The sequence below is a fragment of the Leuresthes tenuis genome, unplaced genomic scaffold (assembly GCF_036924035.1).
Source record: "Leuresthes tenuis unplaced genomic scaffold, fLeuTen1.0.hap1 SCAF_13, whole genome shotgun sequence".
Taxonomy (NCBI): domain Eukaryota; kingdom Metazoa; phylum Chordata; class Actinopteri; order Atheriniformes; family Atherinopsidae; genus Leuresthes; species Leuresthes tenuis.
The window spans coordinates 4633416-4648998 of NW_027325367.1; the positions used below are offsets into that span (position 1 = coordinate 4633416).

Here is a 15583-nt window from a genome sequence, read left to right on the forward strand (position 1 = left end):
TTATGCTGCATTTTAAACATTAAATGTCACTTTTAGAGCAAATATTTAGCCTTTTAATGTGACTAATAACTCTGTTTTATGTTGTTACACTCAAAATATGAACAGAATGAGTTGTTTTTCTTTTACTGTTCAATGTTCTGGTATTAAATGGCTCGAGCCAAGTGACTGAGCCCCCAGAAAGATTCCTATTTGTGCGTCATGTGATTCCTCCTGTTTATCTTTGAAGCTCTTTTCAAGTTCCTTTAAAACCAGAGAATGTCACAGTGGAGCTGCATCTTAAGCCTGATTTCTGCTATAAAGGGTTTCAAAGTTATTTCATGTTTTGTCGATTACTTTTAAGGGTTAGATAAAGAAAAGGGACCGGTTTCAGTTGGACTTTCATCAGGTCTTTCAGGCAAAAGAAAACCTTTGAATGTGATGTAATTGTAGGCATGGACACGGTGATCAGGGAGCTGCTTCCACAGCAGCAGCCTCGGACCATCGAGAGGCGAGACCTGCAGTACATCACCATCAGTAAGGAGGAGCTAACGTCCAGCGACAGTTTGTCTCCGGACCCCTGGAAGAGAGACGCCCGCGAGAAGGCCGAGAAACAGCAGCAGCTTCACATCGTGGATATGCTGGACAAGGAGATCCAGGAGCTCCAGGTAAAAAGGCTTATTTTAGAAGGAGGGGGATGATAGAAAGGCGCCTGGTGCCACGCAGTCCTGGTCTGAACCCTTTGTTTCCCAGGCGAAGCCGGAGCGAACGGCAGAAGAAAGCGACCGGCTCAGGAAGCTGATGCTGGAGTGGCAGTTCCAGAAACGGCTGCAGGAGTCCAAGCAGAGCGACGACGAGGACGACGACGAGGACGACGAGGACATGGACACGATGCTGATCATGCAGAGGCTGGAGGCCGAGAAGAGAGCCAGGGTGAGACGGGTGGCAGTGGAGGAGGGGGGGCGGTGGATGGGGAGGAATATATTGTGTCATGTGCACAGGCTGCTTTGGCAGAAATAAAACTTTCTGACTTCTGTTTTTCAAGTGATTTTTCACCCATCAGCTCACAGCCCAGAAACAAATCTGCAGATGAGTGCACGAGGAAGGGCGAGGCGCAGGAAAACAGGCTGATGGGGAGAAAAACAGAACTGCCTCTCTAATGCTAGAAGGATTCCTCAGTGGCAGCGCTCCCACTCTGAATGTCCCACAATGTGCATCTGCAACATGCTTCTGTCATCGCTTTGCCATGCTGAGCTGCTTCAATCTGATTGGCTGGAGGAGTGGATGGGAGGGATGGGGCAGGAAGGCAGGCAGCAGCGTCATTAAAGCTCCTGCTTATCAGCTTTCCCACGCTTTGAATTTAAAATGATAGTCAGAGCTCTAAACAGGCCGTCCACGAACGTTTGGTGTTTCCTGAAAGTGGCTGACGGGGTTTTTGATTCTTAAGCAGCATTTTTCCGTGTGATTGTGCGTGGGAGACCTGTCAGACTGTGAGGGGGTGCTGCTGGTGGTTGGCTGTGTGGGAGGGAGGTTCTTTATCAGCTCATATTGTGGGAAACTCATGTATGAAACATCCTTAAATGGACGTTCAGCAGAGTTTACTGGAACAGAGGAGCTGACTTGTTTCATAGGACAGGTCTCCAATGTTGTGGATGCTCTCCCTTGTTGTACCGGGGGGGTATTTTTCTCCCCAAAATAACCCCGGTTAGGGGGTAATACCAGTTTGGACTGACAGCTGGGGGAAGGTTCCCATCACAGCCAAAATGACGACGACTGTGAGGCAAAGTCAGAATAAATACGACAATAAGAATAATTAAAGATGAATAACCATAAATAGTCAATCTCTCCATATACAAGGCATTTTAAATAAGTTATTTTAAATAAGTATCTCTTTGTTTTTTACGTCCTGCAACTTCCAGACGGCGAAACTCCAGCGAGAGAGCGTGATCAGGTCGATCAATAATGCGTCTCGCTTTCTTTGTTTAACTTGTTTACTATAAATCCTAAAACTACCTGTAAAAAAACGTAGCTCGGGCTGTTTTTGTCTCCGACAGACGGCCCCTGAAACGATTTAATAAGAGAAAAAGATGAGAAACGTTAAAAGAATTCACGTGGATCCTCTGCCGGCCCTTTTTAACAGTTCCTTCTGTTTCTATCAACCTTTACTTGACCACAATCGTAAACTTTTCGCAGTGAATGGGTTTGGACGGGCAGATAGAACCACCTCTTAGACCTTTAGATTAAACGGCACTTAGGCTCTGCTAAACTTATAGTTGGATGTGGTGGATTAAGCTGTTTCTCAGCCACTAAAACAACCAAAAATTAGTAATGTTTTCACTTACTGTATGTCCTTCCCCTTCCTTATTTTACTGCTCTTTTACTTCTCAGTTTCTACCTCTTCTATTCTTCTAATTATGCTGGATCTCCTCCACTCCTTCCCCTCTCAGTATTTGGGTATTTTCCCCTTCCTACATTCCCCCGTCTGCCTCTCTTTCTCACTCTCGATTCTCTTCTTCTTCTTCAGCAGCAGACTGCTGTCCCAGCTATCTCTGTTCTAGACTTGGTATGTTCTTCCTGTTAATGACGAGTTTCCTGTCCCTGCCCTTACATCACTTCCTGTTTTCTGTCTGGGCTGCCCACCTGCCCTCGTTTACTATCCGTCTTTCCTCACCCATCAGGACTACTGTCGTCGTGTCATTTGGGGCTGTTTTAAATAGGCGGGACGGGGTCATGATGAGCTAATGAGAGGCCGTCCCGGGGTGCTTGCTGTTGATTGGCTGGGGAAGTTCTCCATCTCTTTGTCCACTCAAAACAGCTGCTGGGCACCGATGTGTGACGCTTCTTTAACCAATGTTTTTGGATACTGTTATTTAAAAAAAAAACATGTCAAAAAGGTGACATGAGTCTTGTTAACAGCGATGTTTTGAGTGAATATCGAGGTGGCGCCTGCATAGCTGGATGCATCAGAGGGGCGTCCAGGTAGCGGTTCATGCATGAAAGTCCAGCGAGCCGAGACATCGCCATGTTGTGGTCTCCGTGAATCCATCCATCTGTTCGCTCATTCATCCATCTGTGTTACCAACTGAGTCTCTGTCTTCTCTTTAAAGGGTCTTTTCAACCAAATCACAGTTAAGTCGTTAACTTTCTCTGAGGTTGATTTGATTTATTAACTTTTATGTTTGTCTAAAACTACAAATCTGGACACATTTTGTTATGTTGTTTAAAAAATAAATGAACTATGATGATTACTACATCACCAGTAAACTGTAAAATAGGAATAATCATATGAAAAATAGCAAAAAGAATCAAAATAAAACATGATTGAATTATAATTATAACTTAGTGAATAAAACACAACTTGAAAATGTTTTTTTTTTAACACATTTGCTGCATTACATTGAAAAAAAAGTAAAAAATAAAACGCTACATTGTATAAAAAAATACTAAATGCCTTTTAAAAATCTAAATTAAATAAAATGTTGCTGAGTCATCCTTCACGGGAAGGTTTATGCTAATTTTGCATCCAATAAAACAAAGTTTAGTGTTTCAGCATAATTTATGCAAAGTAGTGGGCGGAGCCTGACCAGCCCACTTGAGCTGACCAATCAGAGCTGACTTGACTTTTTTTGTGTCAAATTTCAAGCTTCTGTTTTTACAGGAAATCAGAAAATATGCAGAAGCTGATAAGACATAAAAACCAACATATTCTCACCTATAGAAGGTTCCACCACCAAAACTTCAGAGAGATCATAACCTTTTGTTTCCTTGTTCAGGTGCTATCTTTCTATAGTTTAAGTGCCAAATTGTGCCTTTTATGGTTTGCTTGAACCGACCCTTCAACCACTGTCCAGCCCGGAGAAATTTCTATTTGTAATTTGGTTGGTGATGCAAAGGTTTCCGTTAAGATTAAAGTTACTTCAGGTACACTTGATTTGTTAATGCTGCCCAGCCAAAGTGGGACCTTCAATGTTTCATATGCCTGAGACAAAATCAAGTCCACCTTTAGTAGCGAGCGGCGGGGCTCTCTCTGTTGTTGCTCTGTCCTGTTGTGGCCGCTGTTATTGTTGCATGTTGGTGTTTGCATGTGCTGTGATTGCAGTGCACACTGTTCCTCTTCTCAGGCTCAGTCCTGAGAGACAAATCCAGACTTCCTCATAACATCACACAGCAGCGTCTGAGCCGTTGAACAGAGCCAACACCAATGTTCTCACGTTGTTTGTGTTCGAACGACTGATGGTTGTCGTTGTTCTGATTATTTGCGTGTTGGGGTGTGCGTGCAGTTGCAGGACGAAGAGCGACGGCGTAAGCAGCAGCTGGAGGAGATTCGGAAGCGCGAGGCAGAGGAGCGAGCAAAGCAGGAGGAAGAGCGGAGGTGGAGGGAGGATGAAAGAGCCAAGCGAGAAGCCGAGGAGAAGGTCGGTTTGTCTGTCTGTGAAACTGCAGCAGTTTAGAGATATTTAAAACAAACTCGTACATATAAAGCCTTTTTTTTTGCCATACTATTAGCGATGCCGCTGTTTTACATCTTATAATAAAACTGAGAAAGAATCTCCCGGGGTTAGACCAACATCTTCACTTAGAGACGCAAAGCGCCGCCACCTCTCATATTTAAAGCTAAAGAAGTCCGTAAACATTAAAGCTACATACTCTGAGTACACTGACCTTTGTTATGCACATTCCCAGGTCTGAAACTACCCTGGAGCACCAGGGGGCTGAGATACCGCAGTTTACGACTTTGATTTCCAGACCCTAAACGCAACGTTTTGTTTTTTTTACGGTCGCTTGACATTTTTCTGAGCTTTTTATGGCGTCTTTGTGACGGTAAATGAGCAGGACTCGCATGGAGATTAGTTTCTCTTACAGTGTTGTTCCATCGCACACCTGTAGGAGGAGCCAAAGAGCAACTTTTCTCTAGTTTCGCTTTGTTATGATGTTCAAAAAAAAAACTAAGGACATTTAACACAACTTATACAGACGAGATGAAGTGTGAATCATTTATCTTTAGAGACGTAGTTGGCTGAATCGGATTTTTCTGTTCAGGCTTTACCGACAGCTGCTTAGCTTAGAGTGACGATATTTTTTACATAGATGTGACATTCACTTAGGAAGCAAATCTGAACAAATCTGTTGAAAACGCTACGAAAAAGAAATGTTAATTAGATGCATTGAGGTGAATAAATCAGTCTGCGAAGCGTTTCCAGTCAGTAATGGTTATAATTCAGTAGAAGAAGTAGTTCTCAAGGAAAAAAACCTGTAATCCACGAGGAAAATGTATAGAGCAGGAATTAACTACAGGAATTACTTTCTTCTCCGGGAATATCTGCGAATCACTTGAGTTCATAGTTTGCTGCCTTCGAAACAGGCCAATTCACTTTTTTACATTCCTATTCACGCTTTAATTTTCACGTCTTTCGAATGTGAAACGACAACAGAAAACCGGCTTGTGACGTCGACGTTAAACCAGTAACAGGAATGTTTCACTTAATTTGGTGAACTGCTCCTTTAGGGGGGGATTATTTCTTTAAATCTCCTTGTAGCTTTTTAATAATGCCATTTATGTGGTCTAACCCCGGGACGTCCACCTTCAGTTGCTGCACACTTAAATTGGCACTTAAAAGGGATTAAAGTCATTAAGTTCTTCACACATTAACCCGTTCATCCAGCTGTGGTGTAGAGTCGCAGCTAATTGTTTTGTGTCAGCAGAGATTTCGGTTTCTTCTGTTTTTGATGAGGTTATTTTGTGGAGAATTCAATGACGTGTGCAGCAACTTGATTTGTGATTTTTTTCCGTCCTTTATCCGGCTTCTTTGGTTCAATCAGAATCAGGAGTGTCGCTGTAATGGTATTTATGTATTTTAGTTTAATGGTCTTAGATGACCAGTGGTTTGCTGTGGTCTCCACCCGCCCACCTTGTCTTGTGTGTTAAATCCGTTCACCATGACGCCATTATTCTGGCATTCCTGCTTTCAGCTGCAGACCACTGATTGTTTAAAAGCTCACACCACCATGGGAAATATGACTTTTTAGTATATTTAAGTGTGTTTTAATGGTATTTAGATCAGTAAAAGCTATTCAGAGGTTCTGCTTTGAATATCTGTTGGTGTCTTTGAGCAGAAGGGTTGTTTTCTTGTCATGTCTGTGCAGTAATGATGACATTGTTATCAGCATGTCCTCATCCTGTGCACCCCCCACCCCCCTGTGATATGTTGCTGTGTCATGTTACGTACTCCCACCCACCTGAAGCATGGGTCTCCCATCATGTTGTTGTCGGTGTGTGTGTGTGTGTGTGTGTGTGTCAGGAAGTTTCAGTTTATTTAAGTTATTTTGGGGGAAGCAGCTATGATTTTCTGAGGTTTTAATTTGAGTTTTTCTGTTGTCATTCCATCCGGCATCATTCAGAAACCATGTTTGGGGAATGCTGCCCACCCTCCCAACTTTTTCCCAAAACCACATTCATTGAAATCACTTCATGCACACATGCAAGAGCCAGAACCTATGCCCACCCTCCGGCCTCATTGCCGCCTTCACCCATCCATATTGTACATATTCAGAAACCCCGCAGCTCACTCATTGAAAGCCCACGCACCCACTAATCCCTCCCAGTTTCTTCAGATCCCCACTCGGCTGATTGAACCTTCGGATGCATCCACAGCAGAACACATTGTCTGTTGGAGGACTCGGCATTCGTCCCCCGATAGACCCCCACACCACATGAAAAGGACCAAAAATGTGGAGATAATCAAACATCAGAAGCATCTCGATCGAGCACATGTGACCCCGGAGCAGCTGGCCGAGCTCCAAACCCTGAAATCCAAACACACGGCGGCAGCGTAGCTTCATCACAGGCCTCTCTCTGCAGCGTAGACACCAGAGCGCCACCGCTGGAAACTTAAAGACATCATCCCCCACACAGAGATCCAAGCACACACAGTCTGAGCACACATGCAGACACAGTGATTAAGGGGATGGGACGTGGTGGAAGACATGGTGGTCTGTGATGCAGTAAAGGTCAAATCTAGATCTCCATCGAGTGTTTAAGCAGTTAGGACAACCTCTTCTTCCAGTTTGTGTTCAGCTCGGTAGTTTCGTGCCCTCCCCCGACTCTTAAGGATCCCCGGTTCAGGGGCATCATGTGGAAATCTGATTTATTCGGTTTAAAATCGATGAATAAAAATGAGAAAGAGAGGTAAAGTGACTTGTTGCTCTTAAAATGACCGTATTGTTCATAAAGTTATTAAATCAATTATTAGATTTTACAGATGATATTAAATAGATAATGTTCAAATATACTAATATTGATTTAAACTTGATAATAAAATCAAAACATTAATTTAAAAAATGTTGGTCTTGTACCATTTTTACAAGTTTAATTCAACTACTTAGACAAAATTAGAATTAGAGGATCTTATTAATGATAATTAATTTTGAATATTAGTTTATTTAATATATATTTGAACCAATTTTTCTTTTTAAACAAATTTATGAGACATGGCGTAATTAGGAGAATATTTTTATTGCTAAATATTGTGACTCAAAGCCAGTTTACTTGTTTCTTTCTTTTAATTGAACTTCTAAGTATAGAAATGGACAATCCGTTTATATACGTTTAACAGCTTAATGGATTTTATGCAAATGAACGAGTAAAGAAAGTGTAAAAATAAGCAACTCAGACGGTCCAAAACAGAAGTAACTGGCTGCCATTTGTGCTTAAATGTGGAGAGGAGTGCATCCTCTCACTGAATATAAGATCATTTCTGATTTTAGAAGACACAGAACATCCTTCAGCCACCAAACGGGAGCCGACGCCTCGACTTTACAATGAATCTCAACCGATACTCGATTCCAGTTGATGAAACTGGGCATGACCCTCGATTCCGAGCGTTTAGGGCGCAGGAATACAAAAATAAAGATGTTAAAGCACCGAAACCTGCCAGAAAATGGCTTTTTACACGCAGTTGGTCCCCTTTCCAAACAGTTGGGGCTGATTTTAATTTAAAATGAGTTTTCTGACCGAGGCCCCTGGTCTGGGATCCGTGACGTTCGCAGACTTTGAGCTGCTCGGGGAGGGCAGCTGGTTGAATGGTCCCGCAGGTGTGTCTGTAGCTGATTGGTTAGTGTCCAGTGTTGGTGGGAGCCAATGAGAGTGGAGCGTACTAACAGGTTGTCCCTCCCCCAGAGGAGACAGGAGGAGGAGTACTACACTCGCCTGGAGGCCGAGCGGCGGCGGCAGCACGACGAGGCGGAGAGAAAGCTGCTGACGCCTGACGAGCCGGCCGGTCTGTATCGGCCCCCTCTGCCCCGGGATTACCAACCCCCCGCCCCCCACAACCCTACTAACACCCCCCCACCCCCCCCACAGAGAAACACCTCCTACCTCAAAACCCAAGTCACCTCCCCCGACACGCTCTACACCGCCAAGTTTGTCTCCTACGCGGGCGATGAGGAGGACGAGGAGGAAGGCAAGGAAGCCTCAGGTCAGGTGAAGCAGTCGGCGACCCGGAAGTCGTACGGCGACCTCCCGGCCTCCGTTACACCCAATCACAGCAAGCCTCAGCCGCCGCCCACTGCGCGCAAGCCCCGCCCCCTTTCTGACGGCATCTTCCTGTCCAGCTCGTTCCAGCCGCCAGTCAACAACTCCAACAGTACAGGCCCCCCCCTTCCTGCCAAACCCAGCTCCATCCCCCCAGGAGGCTTTAAAGGTAGAACCTGAGGGAGGAGGGAGGAGTCAGGCTCGCCACAGCGCCCTCTAAAGCTCCCAGACCTCCCTCTCATCCACTCATCTCTTCATTTTCTACCCGCTCCGTTATGGTTTAGACCTGTTCCGTGTTGTCCTTGTTCTCCAGTAGAGACGTGTCTATTTTTTCCTCTTTTTAAATGTTTTTTTTGTCGCCTCCTTCGTTTTTTTTTTTTATATATCTGTGGAAATCCTTCCTTCTCAACCCAATCAGATCGCATTTGTTTTGTAATTTTTTGTGTTGGTTTGTCCGAACACCTCCTCCTCTTCTCCCCTGGTAATTTTTTTCCCTCCTCATCTTCCTCCGATCACACCCCCTCCCTCCCCCACCACCCCCACCTCGATCAGCACTAGCGAACAGAAAAAAGCAATCGATAATTGAGACCCATCAGAGCCAATCATAGTACTGTTGGTGTTGTCGCTCGCCGCCTCCTTTGTGTCTGGTTGGTTGCTGCTTTGGAGTGAGAAATGAGGGGGGGCGAGGCCAGCCGTCAGTATGTCTGCCTGCCTGCCCCCCCCCTCTCCATCCTGCCCCGTGGCTCTGCTTAGCGGTGTTGGCTTTAAAGGGAAGGAGACACAACATTTGGCTTTTCACACCATCACTCACCCGAAAAGATCATTTCATGGACACGAATCGACTCCCACAGCAGCGGCGTGCTAAAAGAAACCGCTCTGCTCCGTCTGAGGATGTTTAAATGGTTTCAGGCCACAGCTCTTTAAACAAAACCCCCCGTTTTTATTCTCAGATATGGATAATTTTTCCGTTTTTTATCATCTTTTCTTGAAAATTTAAAGAAAAAACTCCAACTCGATCTTGTAAAGTAAATTTTTTCTGTTTTCTTTTATTTTCGCATCTTTTCCCTTGAAAAGATCAATAAAGTTAAACAATCGCCACCTTTGGGTACCTTTATAACTGATAAATAAGTGGGAAAAATCAAGTTATTGAACCTCAGAGCTCCCCAGGTTGGTGTAGAATCTCAGTAATCCTCAGAGCTCATGAAGACGGTTCGCCTCTCATCTAAAGGTTTCCTCGACTCACCGGTGAGAACGAGCCGTTCAGCGGCCACATGAACGTTCTTTTAACTGCTTATTGAAACCAAAACTAGTTTAGAAGTGAAGAGGCCTTTTGTATCAGAGCAGGGGCCTTATTCAGCCCCTGAAGTCTGCACCGAGCATCTTTAAAGTGTTGGAGGAGACTCGGTGACGGTGTTAAACATCCTCAGGCAGGCGGAGCGGCGGCCGCCTTGCTCCTCCATCCCTGCCGCCGCCGCCGCTGCTGATTTAATGTTAAAAACACACCCAGGACCTCAGGGGAAACCCTGTGTTACAAATCACCCCACTAACGTCCCTCGACCACCTCCACCACCCACCCCCCCTCCCCCAGGAATGAAATCTGCATGTTTCACCTCCCGGTCATGCACCAGTCAGCACACAGCACAGCTCTGGCTGCCAGCAGCTCACCCAGTAACCGGCTTGATGTCTATTGCTTTTTACTGCCTGTGCTTAGCTTCCAGCGGGCTGTTCTTTACTTTCCGTTACTTACTCACTGCTTTTCTGTCCGGGCTCTGTCCTCCATCTCACCTGTCGCCGTGTGTCTCTGCTGTCTAACGCTGCAGCTTTTTACTAAACTTTTACTACGACTCCCTAAAATGAATGAATCTTTGAAATGTTTTCAATGTTTTTGGAAGCTGGCAGCTCCCGAAAGCTCAAATCTGACTTTAATAAAACGCGGCTTCAAGTCAAGTCCGAGATCTTTTGGTAATCTGAGTGAAAACCACAAGAAAAACATCACCGGCGCCGGTTTTCCTGCAAAGGTGCACGAGCTGGAGAAGGTCGCAAAGGTCCGACTCTGTTTATTTGGACAGAAAAACAAAAACCAGAGCGAAAGGAAAACATTTACAAACTGAGGGAATAATCAGGAGAATTTGCAGTGGTGTAATTTTCATCTGTTTTGTCTCCACAGAGGAATGTTTCTGGCCTTGAACGAGGCTTGTGTCTCTGGTGCCTTTGTTCTCTGCCAGTTTGTGTTTATTATGTGGTTTAAGAGCTGATCCCGACCCAAACCAGGCCTCAGATTTCTCCCTTTAAAAACGCCAAAGAAGGAGCTGCCAGCTGGGTTTACACCCCGTGTGTCTGTATCTGAACTGTACCAACCGACCCCCCCCACTTCCAAAACTAAACCTTCAGACTGGGACGCTTAACGTCTAAATCAGAAAATCGTGACCCGGGTTTTATCCTGAGATCCGACGCATTTTTCCGACGGCTGCCAGCTCGCTGGTTGAAGGTGTTGGCGGTGAAATTGAATGTTATTGCAGCTGGAAAATCCCAGTTTTTAAGGATATGGTTGGCATTATTCGGTGTTTTTCCAGCGTTCATGAAGAGACCAAAACCAACAACGGGGAAGTCGATTTTAATACTTGCTGACCTCCTGAACAGATCGTTGGAGTCGACCTCAAGGCAGTCGCTTCCAAAGTGGATGTAAGTTTACAAAAGGAAGAAAGGCTCCTCTTTCCCATGACAGCAGGGTGCCGTTATCTTTAAAGGCATCAGACTCAAAACCAGAGGAAAACCAGATATACGTACCGACACATCGGTCACTTTTAATGTTCCTCGCGCTCATTCAACCCCCCAGAAACACTCAGAATCAGAAAAAGTGCAATAAAATCATCAAAATGAATGTTCTGTCCACTTTCAAAGCTTCAGGCTTTAATAGGGTTCAGCCCTGATCAGAACTATAAAGTTTTCATTCATTTTCTAAATATTTTTACACTTTTTATTCCATTTTTGTCATAATGGCATCCCTTATTTTAACTGGAGAAGGGGCAGGTGGCGGCGGCTGTACCTCACCACCAACTCATCCAGACTATTTCTGTGCGATAAAACAACAACAACAAAAAGAGGAGCTCCGTTTAGACCCCCGCACCGACTCTGCTGCCCTCTAGTGGTTAAATACGTAATTTCATGACAAGTGTCTCGGATTGAAAAGGTAGTTAAAGCTAAATTAGACGCCTTTAGGCAAAAATATCGACGATTAAAACTTAAAAAGTGGCTAAAGAAAGGGTTAAAAAATGTGTTGACGGTTGGTTTCTGGTCTCTTTATTCGCTGCTGGCTCACGTTGAAACGCACCTTCATCCAGCAGGAAGCAGCTGGTCATTTTTAGCCTCGACGACTTACGGAGGCGTTGGACGTTGCTGCGGTTTGGAAGCACACCTGACTAGCATCTCCTGTGGGGGTCAAAGGTCGGGGTCACCCTTTATGCATTTGCAGCGCCCAGATTTCAGTTGTAGGAGCTGTTTTTAACCCTGTAATGCCTGACCTGAGAAATAATGTCAGTTTGAATAAAGTTTTTCAATCTGAAGTCTCTTCAGAACAGCAATAAGCTGCAGTTTAATGGGTTTCAGCCATTTTGGACCGCACCGTGTGACATGTCACAGTCATTGTAGTGCTAAAGGCATCCACCAGGGGGCAGAAGACAAGTATCACATCAGTTTTTACCACATGGTGATGCAGTAGGTCTCAGAAATCTTAATATGATACCTGTGGCATTATAGGGTTAAGCTTCCTGAGCTAAAAACGTCCGTAAATCCTGATGAATTGCATCAGTCTGACGGTGACCTCGGCCTCAGATCCCGCTCCACTCTTCCACAGACCATTTTGCTGCTTTAACATGGGCCTGAATCAGCTTCTCTTAACGCTGTCTTTCTCCCTCTCGGCTCGCTGCTTCAGTTCAAAGAGATCTGACTGTTTCTGCGTAACGCTTCTCCACAACTCCTCCTTTCTTCTGCTTAGGCTGGTCTGTGGGAAATCAAGTGATGTCGACAAAAGAAGCTGCTGGGTTACTGCTCACCGGGTCTCTGGTCCATCACCCATAGATATATACATCCACTCAGTGTTTCCAAAAGCTGTGTTGAGTTGGTTAAGACCCGTCCCGGACCAGAGGCTTTGACCGCCGTGAGCCAGCAGCTTCCACATGGATGTTTTCAGTTGTCATGCTGCACATGAACGTTGCTGACTCATGTTTCGCTGCTCTGTCTGTCTGCTGTGTGGCTTCCAAACCCGAACAGGATTTAACTCGTACACTGGAAACTCAGCTGGAGTTGTAGGAACAGGAGAAGTCTACAACGACCCGAGAGACAAATGGACGAAGAGGTGAGCGGAACTCCTTTTCTTTACCCGAACAACTCGTTTATGACCTCGAAAATGACCCGTCTGTGTCTGCGATACGCCCTAAACTCGTTTATCTATTTTTCGTTGGCATTTTGTTTAATAAATAACGCCGGCATCCATTTTGTTAATCACATCACATCATATCAGGTTGAAATAAGATTATATTTATTCAGATATTCTATTTATTTTACTCTCTCCAAAAACAAGACAAAAAATATATGTATTAATATAACTTGTGGGAACTGAACTTTGAACTAGTTCAAAATTGAAATGATGAACTACGAACGCAAATTATTAATTTTTACCTTGTGGGAACTAAATATTGAACTTGTTGAAATGAACACAAATTATTAATTTTCAACCTGTGGGAGCTGAACATTGAACTAGTTCATGAGAACTTAGTTCACAGCATCGTCTCCAGAGGGTAGGGCCCTTGAATAAAGATTGTAATATACCTGCATATAATCGGAGTGAACTTAACATCTGTGTGTGAAAAAGAGCATTTCAAGTATATCTAAAGAAAAAGCTCCAATAAAGAAGTTCATATCGGTGTGTGTTGGTGTAACGCTCGTGTTTCTGTGCGTGTTCAGTCAGGAGCAGGAGAACTCGATCCCCAGCGGCGCTCCGGAGAGTCTTACCTTCAAGGAGCGCCAGCGTCTCTTCTCTCAGGGGAAGGAGGTTTCCAACAAGGTCAAGGCTTCCCGCAAACTCATGGAGCTGGAGAACGAGCTCAACACCAAGTAGTAGACCCGAGCCTTCCGTCTCCCAGGGCGACCTTAACGCCTCCGTGGCGGCGTTAAGGTGCTCCTGGGATTAACCCAGAATGACAGAGAGCCAGCTCTCGCCTCCCAAACACTGACCGTCTCCTCCTGTTTCTGTTGTTTTCCCCCTTCTTTTTTTATTTTTTATTTTAATCATCAAATAACTGGAGCATTCACCCTTTTTTGACGTAGCGGCATCGTTGCGACAGGAGACGGTTATAGCTTAAAAGTGTCCTCCCCTTGTTAAAGTCTGTCAAAGATATATAATGATAAAGCACTGTAAAGACGTTTTAATTATACCTGGTGGGAATTTGAGAATCACATGACAGAGGGGATATATTTTTGTTTGTAAAATGGTTCTTGGGGCGAAGAAAGGCTTGTTCTCGTTTAATTTTTTTTTAAATAGCTTCTTGAAATATGAACAATTTTATGCTGTTATTTTACGCTCCTTTTTGTGTCGTTTTCACTTTTAATTCCTCCTTGCCGGCAGAAGAAACCCGCGGTTAAGATCCAGACCAATCTTTTATTTTAATTTTGTTTTTTTAGATTAAATTCTCACTGAGTGGAAACACTGTTATTTCATTCCGTAGCAGGAAAGCATGGGATTTCTTCTTTTCTTTCGTGATGTTTTAGATAAACTGAAAGATTCTCCAGAGGAGGATCGAGGCCTCTGTAAGTGCACAGCATTACTGTAAATATCCGGGTCCACAACTGTCTCTTTTACTACTGTAGAAACCTGCCAGGAAACTAAAAAACTGCAAAACTAATGTGATTTAACACCATTTGATGACAGAAAACTCAGCTCCCGTCAGTGGAGTTGCATTTTTAAATGTTTCCCTTCCCGAACTTTTATTTTCTTTTAAAGGATTAGTCTTTTTTTTTCTTTTTTGCAGAGTTGTGTGATTAATTTGACTGATTGTACCCTAAATTCAAGCCAGACAAAGCAACTGTCACCTGCAACGTGATTGTTGGTTTCCACAATAATAATAAAAAAGAAATCACTCCTCTTTAGTTGCTTGTTTGCTTCACAAATATTTATTTCAAACCTTGTGGGGAAAACTACTTGCACATATTTTAATATTAAATATATCTGCAGACTGTTTGGAAAAGTGGATTACATTTGGGACCTCTCGTACTGTGGTAATAATCAGTGTTTTCTGCTTTCACATCAGATGTAGCTGAAGGGATCCAGATGTTCTGAACCTTAACACGATTTCCAGTCTCAGTAACTGAAAAATGAACGCGTTTCAGATGCATCTCTTAGCTGCAGTGTGTTTGAGTGACTCCATCCTGTGTGTGGACTGATTTTATTTTTCTCTCCAGGAGATAAAACCTGTTCAACAACCAGAAAAGACGCTGTTCTGATTAAATGAACTGTAAAAATACACTACAAATACGCGTTTCCTCCTTCCCTCACGACAACTCCTTTCTAGGTTTCAAAATGAACTGAATCATTTAAATGGTTTCATGTTTAGCCTTTTGTAAATCATTAATAAATACAGATTTTTCAACAGAATGGGCTGGAAGCGTTTTGTTTTTGTCATTGCGTGAGAATATTTGGTTTTAATAGTATTTATAATCATGTCTAACATCAAGAGCTGTCCTGCTACATTTTTTTGTATACATTCATCCAATAAAGTCACAAAGTGTTTGACATAATGTTACTTAAAACATAGCTTTTTGTCTATTCTGCTTCTAGTTTTAAATTTGTCACAAATTTTCCTGCCAAGCGTTTGTTTTCGATATAAGACATGCTAATGTTAGCATGACGGGTTATCCGTTTTTAAGGCATTTAAACCGTTGCCTGTGGCTCAACGGTCAACCGGAGGACCCCGGATGTGATGCGTTTACGTCTCACGGGTGATTACTGGTTGTCAGGCTTCCGTTAAACGAGCGCGAAGCATAAAATTATTTAAGCTTCCATTCATCGTCACGACAGTGGCG

The 15583-nt window shown here is 43.8% G+C and overlaps 1 protein-coding gene across 19 annotated transcripts in view; it reads left to right on the top strand.

The window, feature by feature from the left end:
* afdna (afadin, adherens junction formation factor a) overlaps positions 1 to 15155 on the top strand; it is a 93547-nt gene extending 78392 nt beyond the window's left edge. For 6 of the 19 annotated variants that reach the window (XM_072362774.1, XM_072362786.1, XM_072362782.1 and 3 more), the window contains 6 exons: positions 430 to 644; positions 730 to 909; positions 4257 to 4391; positions 8153 to 8450; positions 12776 to 12860; positions 13469 to 15155. In XM_072362774.1, coding sequence (XP_072218875.1) covers positions 430 to 644; positions 730 to 909; positions 4257 to 4391; positions 8153 to 8450; positions 12776 to 12860; positions 13469 to 13622 — 1067 coding nt within the window. In that variant the 3' untranslated portion in view covers positions 13623 to 15155. Of the gene's footprint in view, positions 1 to 429; positions 645 to 729; positions 910 to 2500; positions 2540 to 4256; positions 4392 to 8152; positions 8676 to 12775; positions 12861 to 13468 lie in introns of those variants that run through there. The other 13 variants (XM_072362768.1, XM_072362771.1, XM_072362772.1 and 10 more) reach the window with 8 other exon arrangements.
* Positions 15156 to 15583: the final 428 nt, after the last annotated feature.